The 19,145-nt window shown below is 36.0% G+C and overlaps 1 protein-coding gene across 9 annotated transcripts in view; it reads right to left on the reverse strand.

Moving 5' to 3' along the window:
* Positions 1-19,145, reverse strand: part of FAM135A (family with sequence similarity 135 member A) — a 142,009-nt gene that overhangs the window by 18,663 nt on the left and 104,201 nt on the right. For 7 of the 9 annotated variants that reach the window (XM_037842417.1, XM_037842415.1, XM_037842414.1 and 4 more), the window contains 6 exons: positions 16,586-18,932; positions 14,916-15,076; positions 7,683-7,774; positions 4,885-4,982; positions 2,985-3,136; positions 1,334-1,444 (listed from right to left, as the gene is read on the reverse strand). In XM_037842417.1, the coding sequence (XP_037698345.1) occupies positions 1,334-1,444; positions 2,985-3,136; positions 4,885-4,982; positions 7,683-7,774; positions 14,916-15,076; positions 16,586-18,932 (2,961 nt within the window). The remainder of the gene's footprint in view (positions 1-1,333; positions 1,445-2,984; positions 3,137-4,884; positions 4,983-7,682; positions 7,775-14,915; positions 15,077-16,585; positions 18,933-19,145) is intronic. The other 2 variants (XM_037842419.1, XM_037842418.1) reach the window with 1 other exon arrangement.

Raw genomic sequence — 19,145 nt, forward strand, 5'->3', positions numbered from 1 at the left:
CCTCCACTTCTAGAAAGAAGTGAAGACAGCCTTCATTAAAGAGGATATAGATGAGGTAGTTTATTCTCACAATGGAGATTTCAATGTATACAGTGGAAAGAATATATGGGTAGAACATCAGTGTGAGGATAAGTTGGGGGTAGGAAGAAAGGAGATGGCACAAAGCAATATTTAGATGAGTGCCTGGAGAGCACATTACTGGAGGGACATGTGGTGAAGCTTGACAGGAACGACAGACACCATAGCTGGTTTTAAGATTCCTACCCCTGACTCTTTATTACAGACTATATCAAGATGATTCAAACAAAGGAAGTACTTGTTACTGAGGCCAGGGTAACTTGTATTATTTGTCAATCAGCCAGCCATCTTTGGCCTTTACACAGGTTTCAAAAAGAGCATTGTATCTTCAAAGATCAGCCAAAGGACAAATTAACACAGAAATGGAGGTGGAGGTATAGACGGCTACTGAGGGGATTAAAAGCACTTAGCCATACTTGAGGACCCTAGATGGCATGTTAGGCTTGAATTAATATACAAATAACGGGCACTTACATGACATTTTGGATAAAGAGGTAAATCCTGACACCTGATGGAAAACATGATTTAAATCCAGGTTAAGACAGCACTGTGGTTAGGCGCAAATAAGAAGGCAAAAAAAAAAAAAAAAATTGGTGAAAGAGAGCAGAGAAGCTGCAGGAACTCATACTGGGAGATCTTTATTTTCTCAGCAAGGTAAGAGGTAAAGTCACTTACAGAGAGTGAGAATGGCAAAGGAGTTGGGGACTTCAGACTATAAAAGTTTGGAATACATATGCAAGATGGGAATATATATTTAATAATCAGTTAATAAGAGATGATTAACAAGATTCATCTAGTAGTGAGAATTTGCAAAAAAATAACTATTAATACTTTATTTTCTGACATTTTCCAGAAATGTTGGACAGCCCTGAAATAGGAGGTTAGAAAAATAGATGACAGTTTGTAAAAAGGGTTGAGAATTGGGGTGGGGGTGGGGGCAGCCAGAAGGACAGGAGGGCTAGGGCATGTGGAGGCTTAGTTCAAAAACACAGACTAACTTATAATTGGCATTGAACTATTAAAGCTAACATTTTTAGGATAATTTCAAGGTAGCTGTATAGCTCATTAAAGATAAATACAACCATGTGGAAGAACCATTCTATCAATTGCTTAGTCTTAACTGTGAGCTAGCCATTTCATCATTAAGAAATCACAACAGACTGATACTCTTTTAATTATCAGAAAGACATGTTAATAATTTATTTTCTAAAGGTTAAATAAAAAGATATTCATGTGCACTTTACTATATACTTGCCTGCTTTATTACTAAGTTTGTATAAGAAAGTTTGGCGAGGGTCTGAATGATCTCGACATGTCAGTTGCAAAAGAGAACCTGATTTTTTCCATTTCTGCATAAACCAGAGACCTAGAAAGTTATAAATAATATGTGAGTATAACTGGAAATGTACTGGTAACATATGCAAAGGTTATTAATGTTAATATATACTTTTGAAAACGATACCCCCAAATTAGCATTTTGTTGGCTGATTATTTGATAGCAGATACAAACATTAATATTTGCACACAGATTAACTATGGGTTAAAGTGGTTGACAGAGGGCTTACTATTTTTATTTCATTTGGTAATAAAATTGATAAGGGTATATGCTGAGAAAACTGTAACACCTTTAGATATATTTACTCAAATTATAAGTCAGCAGAGGGAGGAAAATTTCAAACAGTGGTAGATCAAAACACCTAAGCACTGAGTCTTCGGTCTATATATAATTACAGTTAAGTTATGGTAGACAATTAATGTTTTCTAATAGATGACTGTAATTTAAGTTTCATATTTAATTATATTTCTTTATATTATCAGTTACTATCATATTATCAGTTATTTAAATGCATCTTCTTCTTAAGGAAATTAAGTGAATCCGCAGTTGCTCTGGAATGGTTTCCAAGATTGTGGAATATTAATTTTCACTTTCATTGCCACTAATAATTACAGAAAGGGGTAGAGGTAGAAAAGGAAATACAAAATCATTTAGCTGATTAAATCTAATAGTTGTAAGCATAGCTGGGAAAAAGTTTAATGAAGAAAGAAATTCAAAGTACTGCATCCTATTTGTATTGGAGTCTATTTTGTATCATTTATGAATTTCATTTTTCTCATGCCCTCTTTTTGAAACAGTAAAAATCTAAAATTGGTTGTATTTCAAATATCACTAATTTGAAGCGTGATGAAAAGGAAAAGGGTATGGTTTGTCTGGCAATAAAAGAAAGTGGAAAAGAAAATGGATATAAGAATTTCAGGGATCAATGAAAAGAGACTGAATGGAATCTAATTTATTCTTATGGTGGGAAGCAACTGATTAAACTATAAACCATTAAAAAAAAATCCAAGGAAAATAACCCAGCCAAATAGAAGACAAGTCAAGAATAAGATATTTCTTAATGAGAATATTTATTCTAATTGAAATTGGGGCCTTAACTTTCATTTTAATTTCCTTAAAAATTTTGGAATTTATTTTCTCATAGTATCCCTTTACTGTTAACTATCTCCCAAATCAAAGACTGAACATTCTATATAAAATATTTTTAAATTTTATAATATATGAAATAGAATTCTTTGATCTCTGTTCAACTAGGAATGACAGAATAGCCTGTTTACAAGACAAACATTTTACTGAAAATATTTAGAGACTGTTTAATGAAAACAGAGAAAAATGCCCACATGACTTTTGACAAATACCATTTCAATATGTCATTATTAATTTTCTGAAATGACTTTTATCAGCATATTTCATGTGGATGACAAAATAGAAAAACAGCTACATCTTCTGTTTCATAAAATTGCAAGTATGTGACAAACTGGCTCTAAAATAAACACCAGAAAATATTAAATTCATATTTGAATTTTCTCCCCATGCCATATTTTTAATACAGAACAGTTTAATGTTTTACCTGTATTAACAAGAGCACTGCTATTGTAGAGTGTACCGAGGTGAGGTCCAGAAAGAGATAAGAAGGTATGAAGTTTGTTGAGGTAATATTTAAACCTTGGCCTTGTAAGCACTGAACGAATTATTAAATTGCCCAATGAATGTCCAATAAAGCTGTAACAGAAAAAAATGACATTTCTCCTAAAGTAGTAGTTTTAAAAACAAAAATCAAAGCCAGTATCACTATACATAGATGTAAAATACTAAGAATCTGAAATTTTCTAATGTTTTTAAATTATGGTTTGATACTTTGAAGTGATATAACTTATATTTTGAAGAAAAAAATGAGAATGTAGTAGAAAATTCCTATAATTATAGTATTTAAAAAGGTTAGTCTATAGAAACAAGATATTACTTACCAGAAAATTTTTACTCATAGTTTATAACTGCTTAGCAATAAATACATTTTAAAAGCGACAAATTTGCCTCCTTAGGCACACACACAAATTATTTACTTATTAAGTCAAGATTTCAAACAAAATAATCGAACTGTACTTAAAGCACAGGTCAAATATATGCATTTTCCTATTATAAGTCTATGATTACATAAAAAGAATATTATTTATAAAGCACTTCACCTTTATTAAGGAATAGTTTAAAGTAAAGAGCCTATTTACTTACCAGAATTTTAAAAGAGATAGTACAGGAATCCCTGGGAACAACTATCAGTGAAAGAAGAGAGCTTGAAAGCTGTCTAAAAGCTGGCTTTCAGATACATCTAGTGAGAAGCTCAGGACAAACTTCCTTCCCAACTTGAAGTTCCTAAAGCTGTGGGGTGGGATGATGATTGTGGCTAGCAGTCCACAATCAACCAGATGAGGCTTTTGGGTTGAAGGTTAATACCTGACAATCTAATCTAAGAGGGAGTACTTTTGAGGATGAATGAAAAAATTGGAATAATATGTTATTATCATTATAAAATAATAAACAAATAAAAGGAATACATGATCACTGTGGAAAATACAGTAAACAAGTATTTAAAAATACACAAATGAAGAGAATAATTAGAACAAGAAAACATTACCCCCCTCCAAAAAAAAAACCATTTATCTGTACCATCTCCCATTATTTGAACAGAATTGGGTTTCTTTAAATGACTTATCTCTCCTTATTCTCTACTCTATACTTCAAATTGGAGACAGACTTTTTAAGTACACAAAGCCAGCTTCTTCCCCTAACCTAGTTGGTATATGAATGTAATCAGCTTACCCTACCCTTTTTGAGGAAGGAAGATTAATTTTGCAGCTTTCTTTAATTTCTACTGGACTTGAAGAAACAAAAACTCTTCTTTCTCATTTTTATCTAATTAAATACTGAGACATATTGGTTTGATCATCACCTGTTGCTTGTGGAGAACTGACTCAAAAAGGATAGTCATGAAACTTTGAAAGTATTTTTATTGCTTCTTTTGTTCCCTATAAATTTGTAACAGCTTATTAGATATAATTCACATTCTATACAATTCACCAAATAAGGGTACAATTCAAATGGTTTTCAGTATACTCAAAGAATTATGCAGCTATCACCATAATCTATTTTAGAATATTTTTATCACCTCAAGAAGAAATCCCATACACTATAGCTATTACCCCTCCATCCTTCCCCGTCTGCCATCCCTAAGCAATGACTAATCTACTTTCTGTTGCTATGGGTTTGCCTATTCTGGATATTTCATATCAATGGAAACATATGATACATGGCCTGTCCCTAAAACCTTTGAATTTCTACTTTTCTCCTTAAATCAATTAGTTTGAGTGGTGTTCTCTTCTATTAGGAGTAGGGCAACAAAAATACCACAAATTCTGTTTATTCTATAATTCATATAAATATAAATATAAATAGAATAACAGTACAGAAGTTACCTTATTTTTGAGATGGCTAGACTATATATCTGAATATACTGTATTATCTCATCCAGAAGACGATCAGTCATGCTATCAAAATCAGCGAAAGTATCATTCTAAAGAAAAGCAAGCCATATATAATATATATTAAACTACGTACAATCACACAAAAATCTGTACATAAGCATTATTTTAAATTTAGGTATTGAAAATATGACTAAGACCAGAGAAATGAGCTAATGTAATATTCACTGTATTATAATTAACATAAAGAGTGAGTTTCTAGAAAAAAAATAAGGTTCAGTGTTTTTTTTATCTGTTGCCTTTGTTTTATTAAAGAAAGCATAATACAATGTTTCTGTTAATTATAGTCTCTAGTTTGCATTGATTGTATTTTCACCCCAATTCCACCCTATTTTTAACATCTTGCAATGTTGACATTCATTTGTTCTACCTCATGTAAAAACATATTTGTACCTTTTATTATAATCATTGTGCACCCTAGATTTCCGTGAGTTACACAGTCCCAGTCTTTATCGTTCGTCTTTTGTTCTGGTGTCCCACATGGTCCTAGCCTTCCTGTTTCAACCATACTCACAGTCATCTTTGTTCAGTCTACCTACATTGCTGTGCTACTATCTTCCAAAACTGTTTTCCAAACCTCTCACTCCTGTCTTTTCCTTTCTGTCTGCAGTGGTTCCTTTAGTGTTTCCTGTGGAGCAGGTATCTTGTTTGCAAACTCTGTCATTGTCTGTCAGAGAATATATTAAGCTTTCTGTCATATTTGAAGGATAGTTTTGCCAGATATAGGATTCTTGGTTGATGGTTTTTTTCTTTCAGTATCTTAAATATATCACCCCACTTCCTTCTTGCCTACATGGTTTCTATTGAGAAATACGCACATGGTCTTATCAAGCTTCCTTTGTATGTGATGGATCGCTTTTCTCTTGCTGCTTTCAGGATTCTCTCTTTATCTTTGACATTTCATAATCTGATTAAGTCTCTTGGTGTAGGCCTATTCAGATCTATTCTGTTTGGGGTACGCTGTGCTTCTTGGATCTGTAATTTTATGTCTTTCATAAGAGATGGAAATTTTCATTGATTATTTCCTCTAGTATTGCTTCTGCCCCCTTTCCCTTCTCTTCTCCTTCTGGGACACCAATAACACATACATTCTTGCTTTCCATTTTGTCCTTAAGTCCCCAGAGATGTTGTTCATATTTTTCCATTCTTTTCTCCATCTGTTCTTTTGTGTGTAGGCTTTCTGGTGTCTTGTTCTACAGTTCGTGAGTGTTTTCTTCTGCCTCTTGAGAGCTGCTGTTGTATGTTTCCATTTTGTCTTTCATCTCTTGTGCTGTGCCTTTCATTTCCATATTTTCTGCCAGTTGGTTTTTCGAACTTTCAGTTTCTACCTTATGTATGCCCAGTGTTTTCATTATACGGTTCAGCTCTTTCACCATATCTTCCCTAAACTTTTTGAATTGACTTATTATCAGTTGTTTCAATTCCTGTGTCTCAGTTAAGTATAAGTTTGTTACTTTGGGCCATAACTTCATTTTTCTTAGTGTAGATTGTAGTTTTCTGTTGTCTAGGCATGGTTTCCTTGGTTACCCCAATCAGGTTTTCCCAGATCAGAATGGAATCAGGTCCCAGAATGAAGAAATATTCAGTATCCTGTTTCCCTGAGGGTGTGTCTTAGAAAATTGATACACCCTGTGATGCTTCAGGTCACTGTGCTTTTCTGCCCAGTAGGTGGCGCCTATCAGCCTGTAATTCCAGACTGGTGTAAGAAGGTGTTGCCTGTGGCTTTTTCCCCCAGGCTCTGGAGTCTGCTTCTGAATGGAAGGTAGGTAGTAGAGCTGGGCCCCACCCTTTTCCTCTTAGAGAAGACAGAAGTCCTAGGGAGAGGTCATTAGCATTTCAATGGTTTCTCTCTGCCTATGCTATCTCCACCCTTGTCTGGGTCAGAGCACTGGGAATTAAAAATGGCTGAGGCTTTCTCCACTGAGCCGAAACGGGGACAGAAAGTCCCCTTCAGGGCTAGTCTGCAGTGACCCTCTGGCATTCCAAGGTCAATCATCACCCAAAGCCTCTGTCTGCTTGTTGGGGATTCAAAGCTCAGTAGCTCACAGTGAGTAGTTCACACTAGCTAATTAAAACCCCAGTAGGAGCTCAGCTGAGCTATATTCGCTTGCTGGGAGAAAGCTTCTCTCTAGCACCATGAGGCTTTGTAGCTTGGGCTGTGGGGGGAGGGGTCTCCTGGCTTGGATCTGCAGTTTTTACTTACAGATTTTATGCTGTGATCTTGGGCATTCCTCCCAATTCAGGTTGGTGTATGATGAGTAGATGGTAACGTTTGTCCCCCTATAGTTACTCCGGATTATTTACTAGTTGTTCCTGGTTTTTTATTAATTGTTCCAGGGGGAGTAACTAGCTTCCACTCCTCTCTATGCCACCATCTTAGATCCTCCAAGGTTCAGTGTTTTTAATAACACGTGTTTCATTTAATTGTTTAGTCCACCATCAGCAGTAAATATAAGGTTATTTGTAATGGATTAGTTTTTATAACGGGTTAGCTAATGAATTATTAGCAGAAAAATATGCAATTCTAGAAATGTTCCAGATGTGAAGAGAAGAACTTGTAAGTGAAAATGTAAATCATATATATTTTTTTGATATGTGTATGTTAAAGTTCATAGAAATCAGAAAAATTATTTCTACTACCACAGGCATTTTATAAATGTAGTTAAGTAAAAACTTAGGTTGGAACTGGTATAAAAATGTGTGCTTCTACTGAAAACACTGTGATACCATACCTGATTTCTTTCAGACATAAGAAAATCAATTCTTCCCCCAGGCAATCCAAGTTCAATGTAAGTTTTTACTAATCGAAGATCTGCACTGTTACCTAGAAAAAGAGAAATGATATTCAAAGGATAAGACAAAGTAAAATGTCTATGTGCATGATTACATACGTTCAACAGTTTTTGAAGACAACTTTATGGCCTGTTCCAGTTGTGAACAGACACTGCACTCTGAAGTAAAAAATTCTCAAATTATATAGGAAAGCTGATTACCATTTGTGGTGGTTTGAATCTATTATTTACCCCAGAAAAGCCATTTTCTCTTACTCTAATCTTCTGGGGGCAGACCTATTGTGGGTAGGATGTTTTGATTAGATCATTTCCATGAAGATGTGACCCTGCCCATTCAAGGTGGGTCTTAATTAGTTCACTGGAGCCCTTAAGAGATGCTTAGAGAGAAAACGCCCAGAGACATTTTGGAGACAGATGTTGAAACCAGAACCAGAAGAGAAGCTAAGAGACGAAATCCAGAGTTTGCCCCGGAGAAGCTAAGAGAGTACCTCCAAACACTTAGAGAGAAATGCCCTGGGAGAAACAAGCAAGGATGCGCAGGAGGCGAAAGAGCGAAGCTAAGACAAAAGCCCAGAGACATTTTGGAGAAGGCAGTGGAAACCAGAAGCTAACCCTGGGAGTGGCCCAGCAGACTCCGGCCATGTGCCTTCCCATGTGACAGAGGAACTCCAGATGCTATTGGCATTTCTTCAGTGAAAGTATCCTCTTGTCGATGCCTTAGTTTGGACACTTTTATGGCCTCAGAACTGTAAATTTGTAACCTAATATTACCCTTTATACAAGCCAATCCATTTCTGGTATATTGCATTTCTGGCAGCTTTAGCAAACAAGAACACCATTAGCCAGAAAATGTCTTTCAACTATTTGTGTCTTAAGACGTATTAGTCACATTGCTGCCTTCACCTCTTCACCTAACAGAGCAGTTGTTTAATGAACTGTTAGCATATCAATTTTGTTTTTTCTAGCTACAGTAGCTGTGAATTATAGACTGAAGTGCTTTTTACCACCACCACTCTAGATGATCATTTAACAAACCTTGAAAGCATTTTAGATTTATATTTAACATGTTGACCTTCCTCTAGTGGTACTGGTACAGGATGAGAGAAATAAAAATCCATTTAAATAATCTAAGATAGTTTATTTTAATAATTATTAACTTAAAAGATATCCATAAATATAAAATATATCAATATAAAATACATAGTATATAAATATAATTACATTCAGTGGATTTATGTTTATTAAGACTATAAATATGTCATTATCACTTGTTGAATTTTTACTTTCTTTACCTTTTTTATATTTATATCTTTGAGATAGTTCATGATTTAATCACTGACAGAGATTGTTTTATTCCTGGTTTTAAAAGGAACACCTCTAGTGTTTCACCATTAAGTATAAGTTTTCCATGGACTGGAAAAATATTATGCTTAATCACATTAATGAACTAGCCTAAGTCCTATTTAAGGTTTTAAGTTTGGGGCTTAGCTGTCATGACTGGGAATGGACACTGAATTTCATCAACAGTTTCTCACTTGATTTGCTGATCTTATATATTTTATTAACAAACTTCTTTACATTAACTTATCTTTGCATTCTGGGGATTAAACCCTATTTGTTATAGTTATAATGAATTAGTTTAATATATTGATTTTATTTGCTAGAGTTTTATCAAGCTTATTTATGTCAAATTGTTCTATTGATTTTTTGGTGTGATATCTTTATCAGATTTGCCAACAAGTTTAGGTTAATTTTTTTTTTCATTTTTTATTTATTTTAAATTCATTTTTACTGAGATATATTCACATACCATGCAGTCATACAAAACAAAGCATACATTCAATTGTTCATAGTACCATTATACAGCTGTGCATTCATTACCAAAATTAATTTTTGACATTTTCATTACCACACACACACAAATAATAAGAATAAAAATTAAAGTGAAAAAGAACAATTAAAGTAAAAAAGAACACTGGGTGTTTTCTTTTCTTTATTTTTCCTTCTCCCATTTTTCTACTCATTCATCCATAAACTGGACAAAGGGGAGTGTGGTCCATATGGCTTTCCCAATCACATTGTCACCCCTCATAAGCTACATTTTTATACAATCGTCCACAAGATTCATGGGTTCTGGGTTGTAGTTTGATAGTTTCAGGTATTTACTGCTAGCTACTCCAGTTCATTAGAACCTAAAAAGGGTTGTCTATATTGTGCATAAAAGTGGCCACCAGAGTGACCTCTCAGCTCCTTTTGGAATCTCTCTGCCACTGAAGCTTATTTCATTTCCTTTCACATCCCCATTTTGGTCAAGAAGATGTTCTCCATCCCATGAAGCCAGGTCTAGATTCCTCCCCAGAAGTCACATTTCACGTTGCCAGGGAGATTCACTCCCATGGGTGTCACATCCCATGTAGGGGGGAGGGCAGTGATTTCACCTGCCAAGTTGGCTTAGCTAGAGAGAGAGAGGGCCACATCTGAGCAACAAAGAGGCAGTCGGGAGGAGGCTCTTAGGCACAATCATAGGCAGGCCTAGCCGCTCCTTTGTAGCCACAGTCTTGCCAACGGCAAGTCCCATGGTAGAGGGCTCAGTCCATTAAACCGTCAGTCCCCTATGTCTGTGAACACATCAGCAACCATTGAGGTGGAGAAGCCCAACATCCCTGCATTCTCCACCAGCTCCTTAAAATATTTTAACACACTAATCATAGAACTAACTATACAGGATAAACTGGAGTGCATTCAAGTTAAGAATTTTTATAGTTACAAAAATTCCATTAAGAAACTGAAAGCACTATTAGTTTGGGAAACAACATCTGCAACACATGTAATTCATTAAAAAAAAACGTATATACAGAAATAGAAAAATAAGTCTTTCATATCAATAATAGGAAGACATAAAACCTAATAGAAAAATGTGCATTTCATAAAGCAGGATATCCAAATTGCTCAAAAATATATAAAAAGGTGCTCAACCTTATTGTTTTAAGGGAATCTCCATTTCTGTGAACTTGTTCCTACCATACCCATCAGAAATTAACAAACCATAGTCATTCCTGGGCATTCCCAGAATGTTAAATTTACCCACGATAACTTATCTGTTCTTATTGGGTTATCGTTCCCCCTTCATTAATTGCTCTTTATCGCTAGTTCCCCTACATTCTACATTATAAACCATTTATTTTAGGAGCGTGTTGTTTAACCTCCAGGTGTTTGTGAATTTTCTAAGTCTCTGATGGTTAGTGACTTCTAATTGTATTCCATTGTGGTCAGAGAATGTGCCTTGAATAATTCTGATTTTTTTAAATTTATTGAGGCTTGTTTTATGTCCCAGCATATGGTCTATTCTGGAGAAATTTCTGTGATCAGTAGAGACGAATGTGTATCCTATCCTAGTGACCTGGGATGTAATGTTCCATATATGTCTGTCAAATCAAATTCATTCATCAGATTGTTTAGGTTTTCAACTTCCCCATTGGTCCTCTGTCTGGTTGATCTATCTATAGGAGAGAGTGATGTGTTGAAGTCTCCCACAATTACTGTGGGAACATCCATTACTTCCTTTAGTTTTGCCAGTGTTTGTCACATGCATCCGGTGGCACCATGATTGGGTGCACAAACATTCATGATTGTTATTTCCTCCCATTGAACTGCCCCTTTTATTAGTATGCAGTGGCCTTCTTTGTCTCTCACAACATCCCTGCATTCAAAGTCTATCTTATCTGAGATTAATATTGTTATTCCTGCTTTCTTTTGGCTGTTGCTTGCATGAAATGTTTTCCCATCCTTTCACTTTCAACCTCCCTGTGTTCCTGTGTCTAAGCTGAGTCTCCCGTATGCAACATATTGATGGTTCATACCTTTTGATCCATTCTGCCAATCTATATCCTTCAAATGGGGAGTTTAATCCATTTACATTAAACATCACTACTGTGTGAAGGCACTTCTGGAATCAGCTATCCTATCCTTAGGTTTATGTTTATCAGATATATTTTTTCCCTCTCTCTCTTATTGTCCTTTAATGAACCAATATTGAATCTCTTTAGTACTGAATCTTTCTCCATATCTCTCCTTTCTTTGTTTCTCTGTCGGCAAGGCTCCCTTTAGTATCTTAAGTAGGGCAGGTCTTATCAGCAAAATCTCTCAGAATTTGTTTGTGAAAAATCTAAGCTCTCCCTGAAATCTGAAGGAGAACTTTGCTGGATAAAGTATTGTTGGTTGGAAATTTTTCTCTCTCAGAATTTTAAATATGTCATGCCACTGCCTTCTCGCCTCCATGGTGGCTGCTGAGTAGTCACTACTTAGTCTTATGTTGTTTCCTTTGTATGTGGTGAATTGCTTTTCTCTTGCTGCTTTCAGAACTTGCTCCTTCTCTTCAGTATTTGACAGTCTGATCAGAATATGTCTTGGAGTGAGTTTATTTGGATTTATTCTATTTGGAGTTTGCTGGGCATTTATGCTTAGTGTATTTATATTGTATAGAAGGTTTGGGAAGTTTTCCCCGACAATTTCTTTGAAAACTCCTTCTAGACCTTTACCCTTCTCTTCCCCTTCTTGGACACCAATGAGTCTTATATTTGGGCGTTTTATTTTATCTATCATATCCCTGAGGTCCATTTTGATTTTTTTCAATTTTTTTCCCCATTCTTTCTTTTGTTCTTTCATTTTCCGTTCTGTGGTCCTCGAGGTCGCTGATTAGTTGTTCAGCTTCCTCTAGTCTTGTACTATAAGTATCCAGATTCTTTTTAATTTGGTCAACGTTTTTTTTATTTCTGTAAGATCATCTATTTTTTTATTTACTCTTGTAATTTCTTCTTTATGCTCTTCTAGGGTCTTTTTCATGTCCTTTTTATCCTGTGCCATGCTCTTCTTCATGTCCTTTATATCCTGTGTCATGCTCTCATTGTTTGTCTTTAGTTCTTTGATTAATTGCTCCAAATACTGTGTCTCCTCTGATCTTTTGTTTTGGGTGTTTGAGTTTGGGTTATCCATATCTGTTTTTTTCATATGCTTTAAAATTTTCTGTTGTCTTTGGCCTCTTGGCATTTGCTTTACTTGACAGGGTTCTTTTAGGATATGCAGGATTATTCAAAGACTAATCTCTAATGTGTCAGATCTACAGTTTGGTGGCGTACACTTTCTCTAACTATCCAGCAGATGGCATCTGCGAGTCACCTATTCCCCTCAAGTCAGTTCTCCCCAAATTTGTCTTTGTGGTATGTGGGCATCTGATTCTTGTGGGGTCCAGTTGATGCACCAAGTTTGGGTGTGTTCTTAGTGCTGTCTGCCCTGAATGTGGGGCATGTGTCTGAGCGGTTAAGGAGGGAGGGTGGCTTTAATAATCAGACCTCCCAGGTGTTCCTGGAGATTTAAGGCTGTTGCAAGAGTCTAAACCTTCATTTCAGTCTCACCACAGACTGTCTCTGCTGCTGACCCACAAATCCTTGGTATTGGTGTATAGTCCCTGGGATTTTCAAGTAGGTCCCTCTTCCAAGCTGTGCCCTTCTAGGGCCTCTGCTGAGGGAAGGCTGTGCTATATCACAAATGCATGCTGTCCCTCAAGGGAAGTTCTGGGACACCGGGCCGTGTAGGTGCGTTTCCAGCCTGCTGTTAAGGATGGCTGTATGGGGCGTGTTAATTTCCCCCTTTTCGCACTGCTCTGCCTTCCCAGCTCCAGAACAATTAGCTGTGGGTGCGTGAAAGGCTACTGTCCACGCCCAACATTGTGGCGTGTGCGCCTGTTGCTGGAAACACTTCCTGTCACACTGGGTTTTTTGGTGTGGCGCCGGCACTGGACAGGAGCGTCCCCAGCCTGCCGGGAAGATGGCTGCAAGGGGCGTGGTTATTTTCCTCTTTTGGCTCACCTCTGCCTGCCTCGCTCCGAGACAATTAGCAGCGGGTGTGCGAAAAACTATCTTCCACGCCAAATACTGAGGCGTTCACACAGCCTGTTTATGCCACACTTTACTGTGCGTTTCTCGCTGCCGTATCTGCAGCCGCTTTTGGGTTTTTAGAAAGAACTAGTCTGACTCCAAACGCCAATCCATGGTTTCCCCACACCGCAGCATGGCTGCCGGATATTCAGCAGGCTTACTCACTCGTTTCAGAGCGCAGACTCCCAGTTTCACCAAGTGCACGGTCCCTGTGGATTTAGCAGATCTTGTCCAGCTGGTGCAATGCTGGAACTGTTGTTCTGGGTGACTTTCTGGCTTTTATCTAGTATTTTTCATGGAGATGTTTTTTTGCCCTGTCTCTCCTAGCCACCATCTTAGATTCTCTAGGTTAATTTTGAGGAATAAAATGGGCTGTATTCCGTTTTTGTCTTTTGTTCTACTGTTCTGGAACGACTTTGTAACATAGGATTAATCTGTTTCTTGAAACTTTCAAAGAAGAACTTGTCAGAGATTCCACTGGGCCAAGAAGTCTTTCCTGGGGGGATAATTCTTTCATAATTTTATAGTTTGGGGATGGAAGAGGTTAGTATTGAAGGCAATATATTTCTTGAATCAGATTTTGTTTTTATAAAAAAGTCTCAATTTCATAAGAATTTATTAGCACAGACCTGTGTTTAGTATTCTTATGACCCACAGAATCCTTATCCAGTTTTTGGTTAAAGAATCACACCATAATACAATAATACTTTATTAGTTTAGAAATACTTGGCATCTTCTCATATAGTTCCCACCTTTACAGAAGCACATTGAGTAACCAAAATAGGGGTCACAGAACCATAGCACCAAAGCCAGGTATACAGAATTTAATCTATACCTTATTAATAGTTAGCGATCCTTTAATTCTTAAGAATTTTGATTTTTCTAACTCACAAAGTTTAAATCAACAAGCTAAAAGGAACTATCAAACAGAGACAAAATGATTGCCATGAGATGGCAAATGAGAAGACCAATAATGAGAGAGAAGATAGAAAAATCCAAGGTCAAAATGAACACAAAGTTGGCATATGGATGCCAGTTCCATGGAAAATTTTCTTAAAATAGAAATCTAACATTATACTTAGCAAAATTAAGCATAATTTCTATTTGAAATGTAACATTCATTAATTTAAGCAACTTAAAACTCTTTTTCAGTCCAGAGATTAAATAAGACTAAATGAGATCTGTCAGGAAAAGAAAATATATTGAGTTGCTATGGGTTACATCAATAGATGTCACGTACCATCTAAACCATGCACGCAGACAATGAGATGTACTCCATCTTCAGAACTATCCTCTTCTTCCATACTAAAATAAGGTAGTGAGGATGCCAGCAGAGGAACATCACTGTACATGAATCCAGGGAGCTTAAGTTGCTTCAATTCTTCTTTTGCCTGAAGAAAGCTGACGTGAAATATTATAAAAGATAGATTACTAAGTATCATATACAGTTTTTAGGACCAAGAAGACAATCTGCTGAATTTATAGAATTGCAGAGGAGGAAATCCAGCAATATTTGGCTTTAAACCTTGAAAATATGTGGGATCATTTAACTGAATAAGAAATCAGAGTTTTGGCTACTTCAAAAAAGTTTCAAATATTACGGGAGGGCAATTTTCCTTATTATTTTTTAGTAGATAATCTGATTATACACGATGAACACCTTAAACTGAAATCACTTAATGTTCTTTTAAACTTGAAATCAACTAAAAAAAAATACTAGGAGTGGAGCTAGGCTCTGCAAAATTTTATATTGTATGCTTAGAAAAGAAGCTGGGAGGGATACTAGAAAGATGACACTCCAAAGCTTATTCTGTAATCAATTCTACTCTGTTTTAAAATCTTATACAAGAAGGGAAGATGCTTATTCTACAAAGTATAACAGTATTACAGTATTTACTATATTAGTTATTTGTATGTTTTCTCTAAATATCAATAAGAAGGAGCAGAAGCAAGAGGGGGATGTGACTGAATACAAATGGTGGCATATACTTACTTGAAATGTGACAAGTTTAGCCAAAATTGGGATCTCAAACACCAAAAATGATCAACTATTTAACAATGTATCATTTGGACGGATGAAAATAAAACTCAAAGAAGCTGATGAACACCAAATTGAACTGGGTGAATACATATTACTTTTTGTTTTCCTTAATATCTAGAAACAGTTTGAGACACCCAGAAGGTGGTATAACCTTCAGCTTCCTCAGCATATTATAGTTAACTAATGGGACAGTATTACCCACTGATTTCACTAGCTTTGGCTCTGCAGATCTTACTTAGATGTACAGACTAAAATAGTATGGGAGTTTTAAAAATCCACTGTAGACATGCCCAGACCTCTTGCCCCAGAGATTATGATTCAGTGTGGGGTGAGGTACTAGAATATTTTAAGAACCAGTGGCATGCTAGTTTCCCCATGCCATCCCCAACTTTTTCTGGATATTTTATTGGTCCATGAAATAGCAATTTTGGAAACCACTGAATTAGCTGAGGCAATCTGTGTCTGCTAGGATTAGGAAGTTTCTAGCAAACTGTTATTCATTATCTCATATTCTCTGTGGTCCCTAGATATACTTATAAAACTTAGCTTTTCTCTGGGGTCAATGGGGGATAAATGAGTTACTGATGAAAAAAGGGTTTGAACTTCAATTTTTCCATAATTCTAATATAACACTACCTATGGGACATTTACATCTAATCAGGAATGTCTAGCTTCTAGAATAGGAAGAGCAGTTGGAGAACTACAGGTCAAAGTATGTACTGTGTTTGCTTCCCAATTTTGCACAGCTAACCCAAAAGAAGCACTTTCTGTATTAGAGAAACTAGAAAACAAAACAGACATAAATCCCTTTAGCACTATTTACAATCTTCTCTATATTTAGTAGCACATACGACTGCTGCATTACTTACGCTTGTATTTGAGGTTTTGGTGAATTTTCATACCAGGAAGTTGATGAAGTGAAGTTGTAAGAAGTGCTGCTTGGCTGTTTTGTAATGGCATCAAATGTCCTTTTAGAATATTTAATACTACATGGAGACTCTCGTGGTGCAGATGGAAAGGACAAACAACCAGAGGTACATACGGTAGGCATATTGATACCACCCCTCAGATATTCACTGTTCATTTTTTCAGATTTTATAAGTTTCTCTTCTGCTAGTGCATTTTTGTTTGAATAGTGAGCATTTACTGCTCCATCCAAAGCTGAATAGTCTGTTTCTTCATAATAACCATTTTGAACCATTTGATGATCCTGCTCATCCTCCTCATCCTCTTTATCCTGTTCCTGTCGAAGATTATTATTTTCTTTTTCAGAATTTTCTTTCTGAGAGCTAACTGAATTGCTGTAGTTACTAGCACATGTGTCAGAAATATCTGTACTGCTTTGAGAACCAAAATAATTTTCCACAAGCCCTTGCTTTACTATGTCAGTACTAGCTTGACAAGGGTCACTTGTACTCAAATGAGTGTCACTTTTAACTGCAGGGGCTTCTGAATATATTTGTTTGAGATTTAATGTATCACTATCTTTTCCTTTCATAGTTCTATCTTCACTAACTTCTGTATTAGTAGAAATGGAACCTGAAACAATACAAGGAGTGCCTAAACAAACCAGTTTTGAATTGAATGTAATTGCTGTTCCTGCAGAGTTAATAGGTTTATCAGGACTCTGAAAGCCTGTACACATAATATCCAAGTTAGGTTTGGAGCTGCAACTACTTTTCACATCACTGGAAGTATCTTCATCTGAAAAAACAAATCGTACAGGGTCTTTAGTATTTGAATTTAAAGCTATAGTTTCATTGTCCAAATGCCCTGAAAATATAACACTCTGCTGTTGCAAAATAATACTTGACTTTTTGCTGTTGTATTTTGGCAATTCAACTGTTCCTAGATTTAGTACAGTTTTGCTATCGCTTAGATGGCTTTCAGGTACAACAGATTTCTTAGAATTTTCATCCGGTGACAGTTCATCATCAGATGGTAGAGAGTTTATGGATGTCAAAGATGACTGTTTTTCACTTAAAGCACTTGTACTCTCAGTACAATGACTTTCTAATGAACATTTTACATTATAATCAGATTTCATCAAAACCTGAGGAAATAATCTTTCATTATTATAAGGGCCTTGCGCTTGTACAGTTTCAAATACTACATCAGGGTTTGGATGTGTTGCAAAAGAACTTGGTTCGCTTTCAACACCCGAATCTGAAAATCTAGATGAGGCATATGTGGCATTAATATCTGGTAATTTAATTGCATCTCCACTTACTACAACATGATATTCTTTTGTAGAAGGAGCAGGTAGAGTACTTCTTAACTTAGTTAATGATTCTCCAGTAGCATGACACTTTGCTTCCTGCAAAGCTTCCTTTTCAAGTGTTATTTCTATAGGTTTAGATTTACCATTAGAGTCCAAGGACTCAAAGTGGGGTAGCTGTAAATTATCCACAAATATTTCATCTTGTTGTGACTCTGTCCACAGTCCTATTTTAACAGTTATTTTCTCTCCCCTGAAAGGATCTTTATTATTAGGCTTTACTTCAATTATTCTAACTCCTGAAGATGGGGTTGTCTGATGATCATGGCAATCGTCTGATGAACTTCTGGTTGTCAGATTGTGTTCCACTTGTGTAATTTCACTATCATCCTGGGAGATATCAAGTTTACCTGAAATGGACAAATTTGCACAAAGATTTAGGCTGCCAAAGTTCAAAGGATCAAACTGGTTTGGCTGCATATTTTCAATATCTGGAGACTTTTGTTCAGTTCTCTCTGTATTAGTTGGCAAATAGCTAGCTTCCTTTTGACTTGTCTGTCTGATGTAGGTTTTTGGGTCAAAATTATATACACATATTGAAGGATCCAGACCTTCCTTCTGACTATGTGAAGGATTGCCTTCAAAGCATTTAGAGAGATCGTTTGATGGTGTACTTTTCAAACATTTGTAGCCTACCAAAACCACAGAATCCTTAGAGTTCTGTTTTGTTAATTTTTTTGAGTTTTCAGCTTTCATTGTTTTCATTAGCTTAGTAACCTTAACCTTGGATTTATATGATTCTTCATTCTTTCCTTTTAGAGATTTTGTTAGCTGCTTTTCACCTTCTGTATACCAAATATTGGAGAAACCAGCAGGTGTGACTTTCAACTCTGGGCTAGAAAGTCCAGCTACAGAGCTTTCTTCAGTCTCATATTTATCCATTCTACTGGACTCTGATCTCTGATGATTCTGAATTCCCATCCAGGGTGCATCTAAGTCTTTTATCCAAAGAAAAAAAGATTCAGGTTTAAAACAAGTTGTGAGAACTTACATGATTAAGAATATTTTTTTTCTGACTATAACTTTCCAATATCCTCAAAAATAAATAAAACTAGAGGGGGGGAAAAGCTGCTCCACATTAAGGAAAAGGCTTTCTGGATATTAGGAAGAATATACGGAAAATATTACACATAGCTTATATACTTTAGTTA

Source organism: Choloepus didactylus, chromosome 7 (genome assembly GCF_015220235.1).
Source record: "Choloepus didactylus isolate mChoDid1 chromosome 7, mChoDid1.pri, whole genome shotgun sequence".
Lineage (NCBI taxonomy): Eukaryota > Metazoa > Chordata > Mammalia > Pilosa > Megalonychidae > Choloepus > Choloepus didactylus.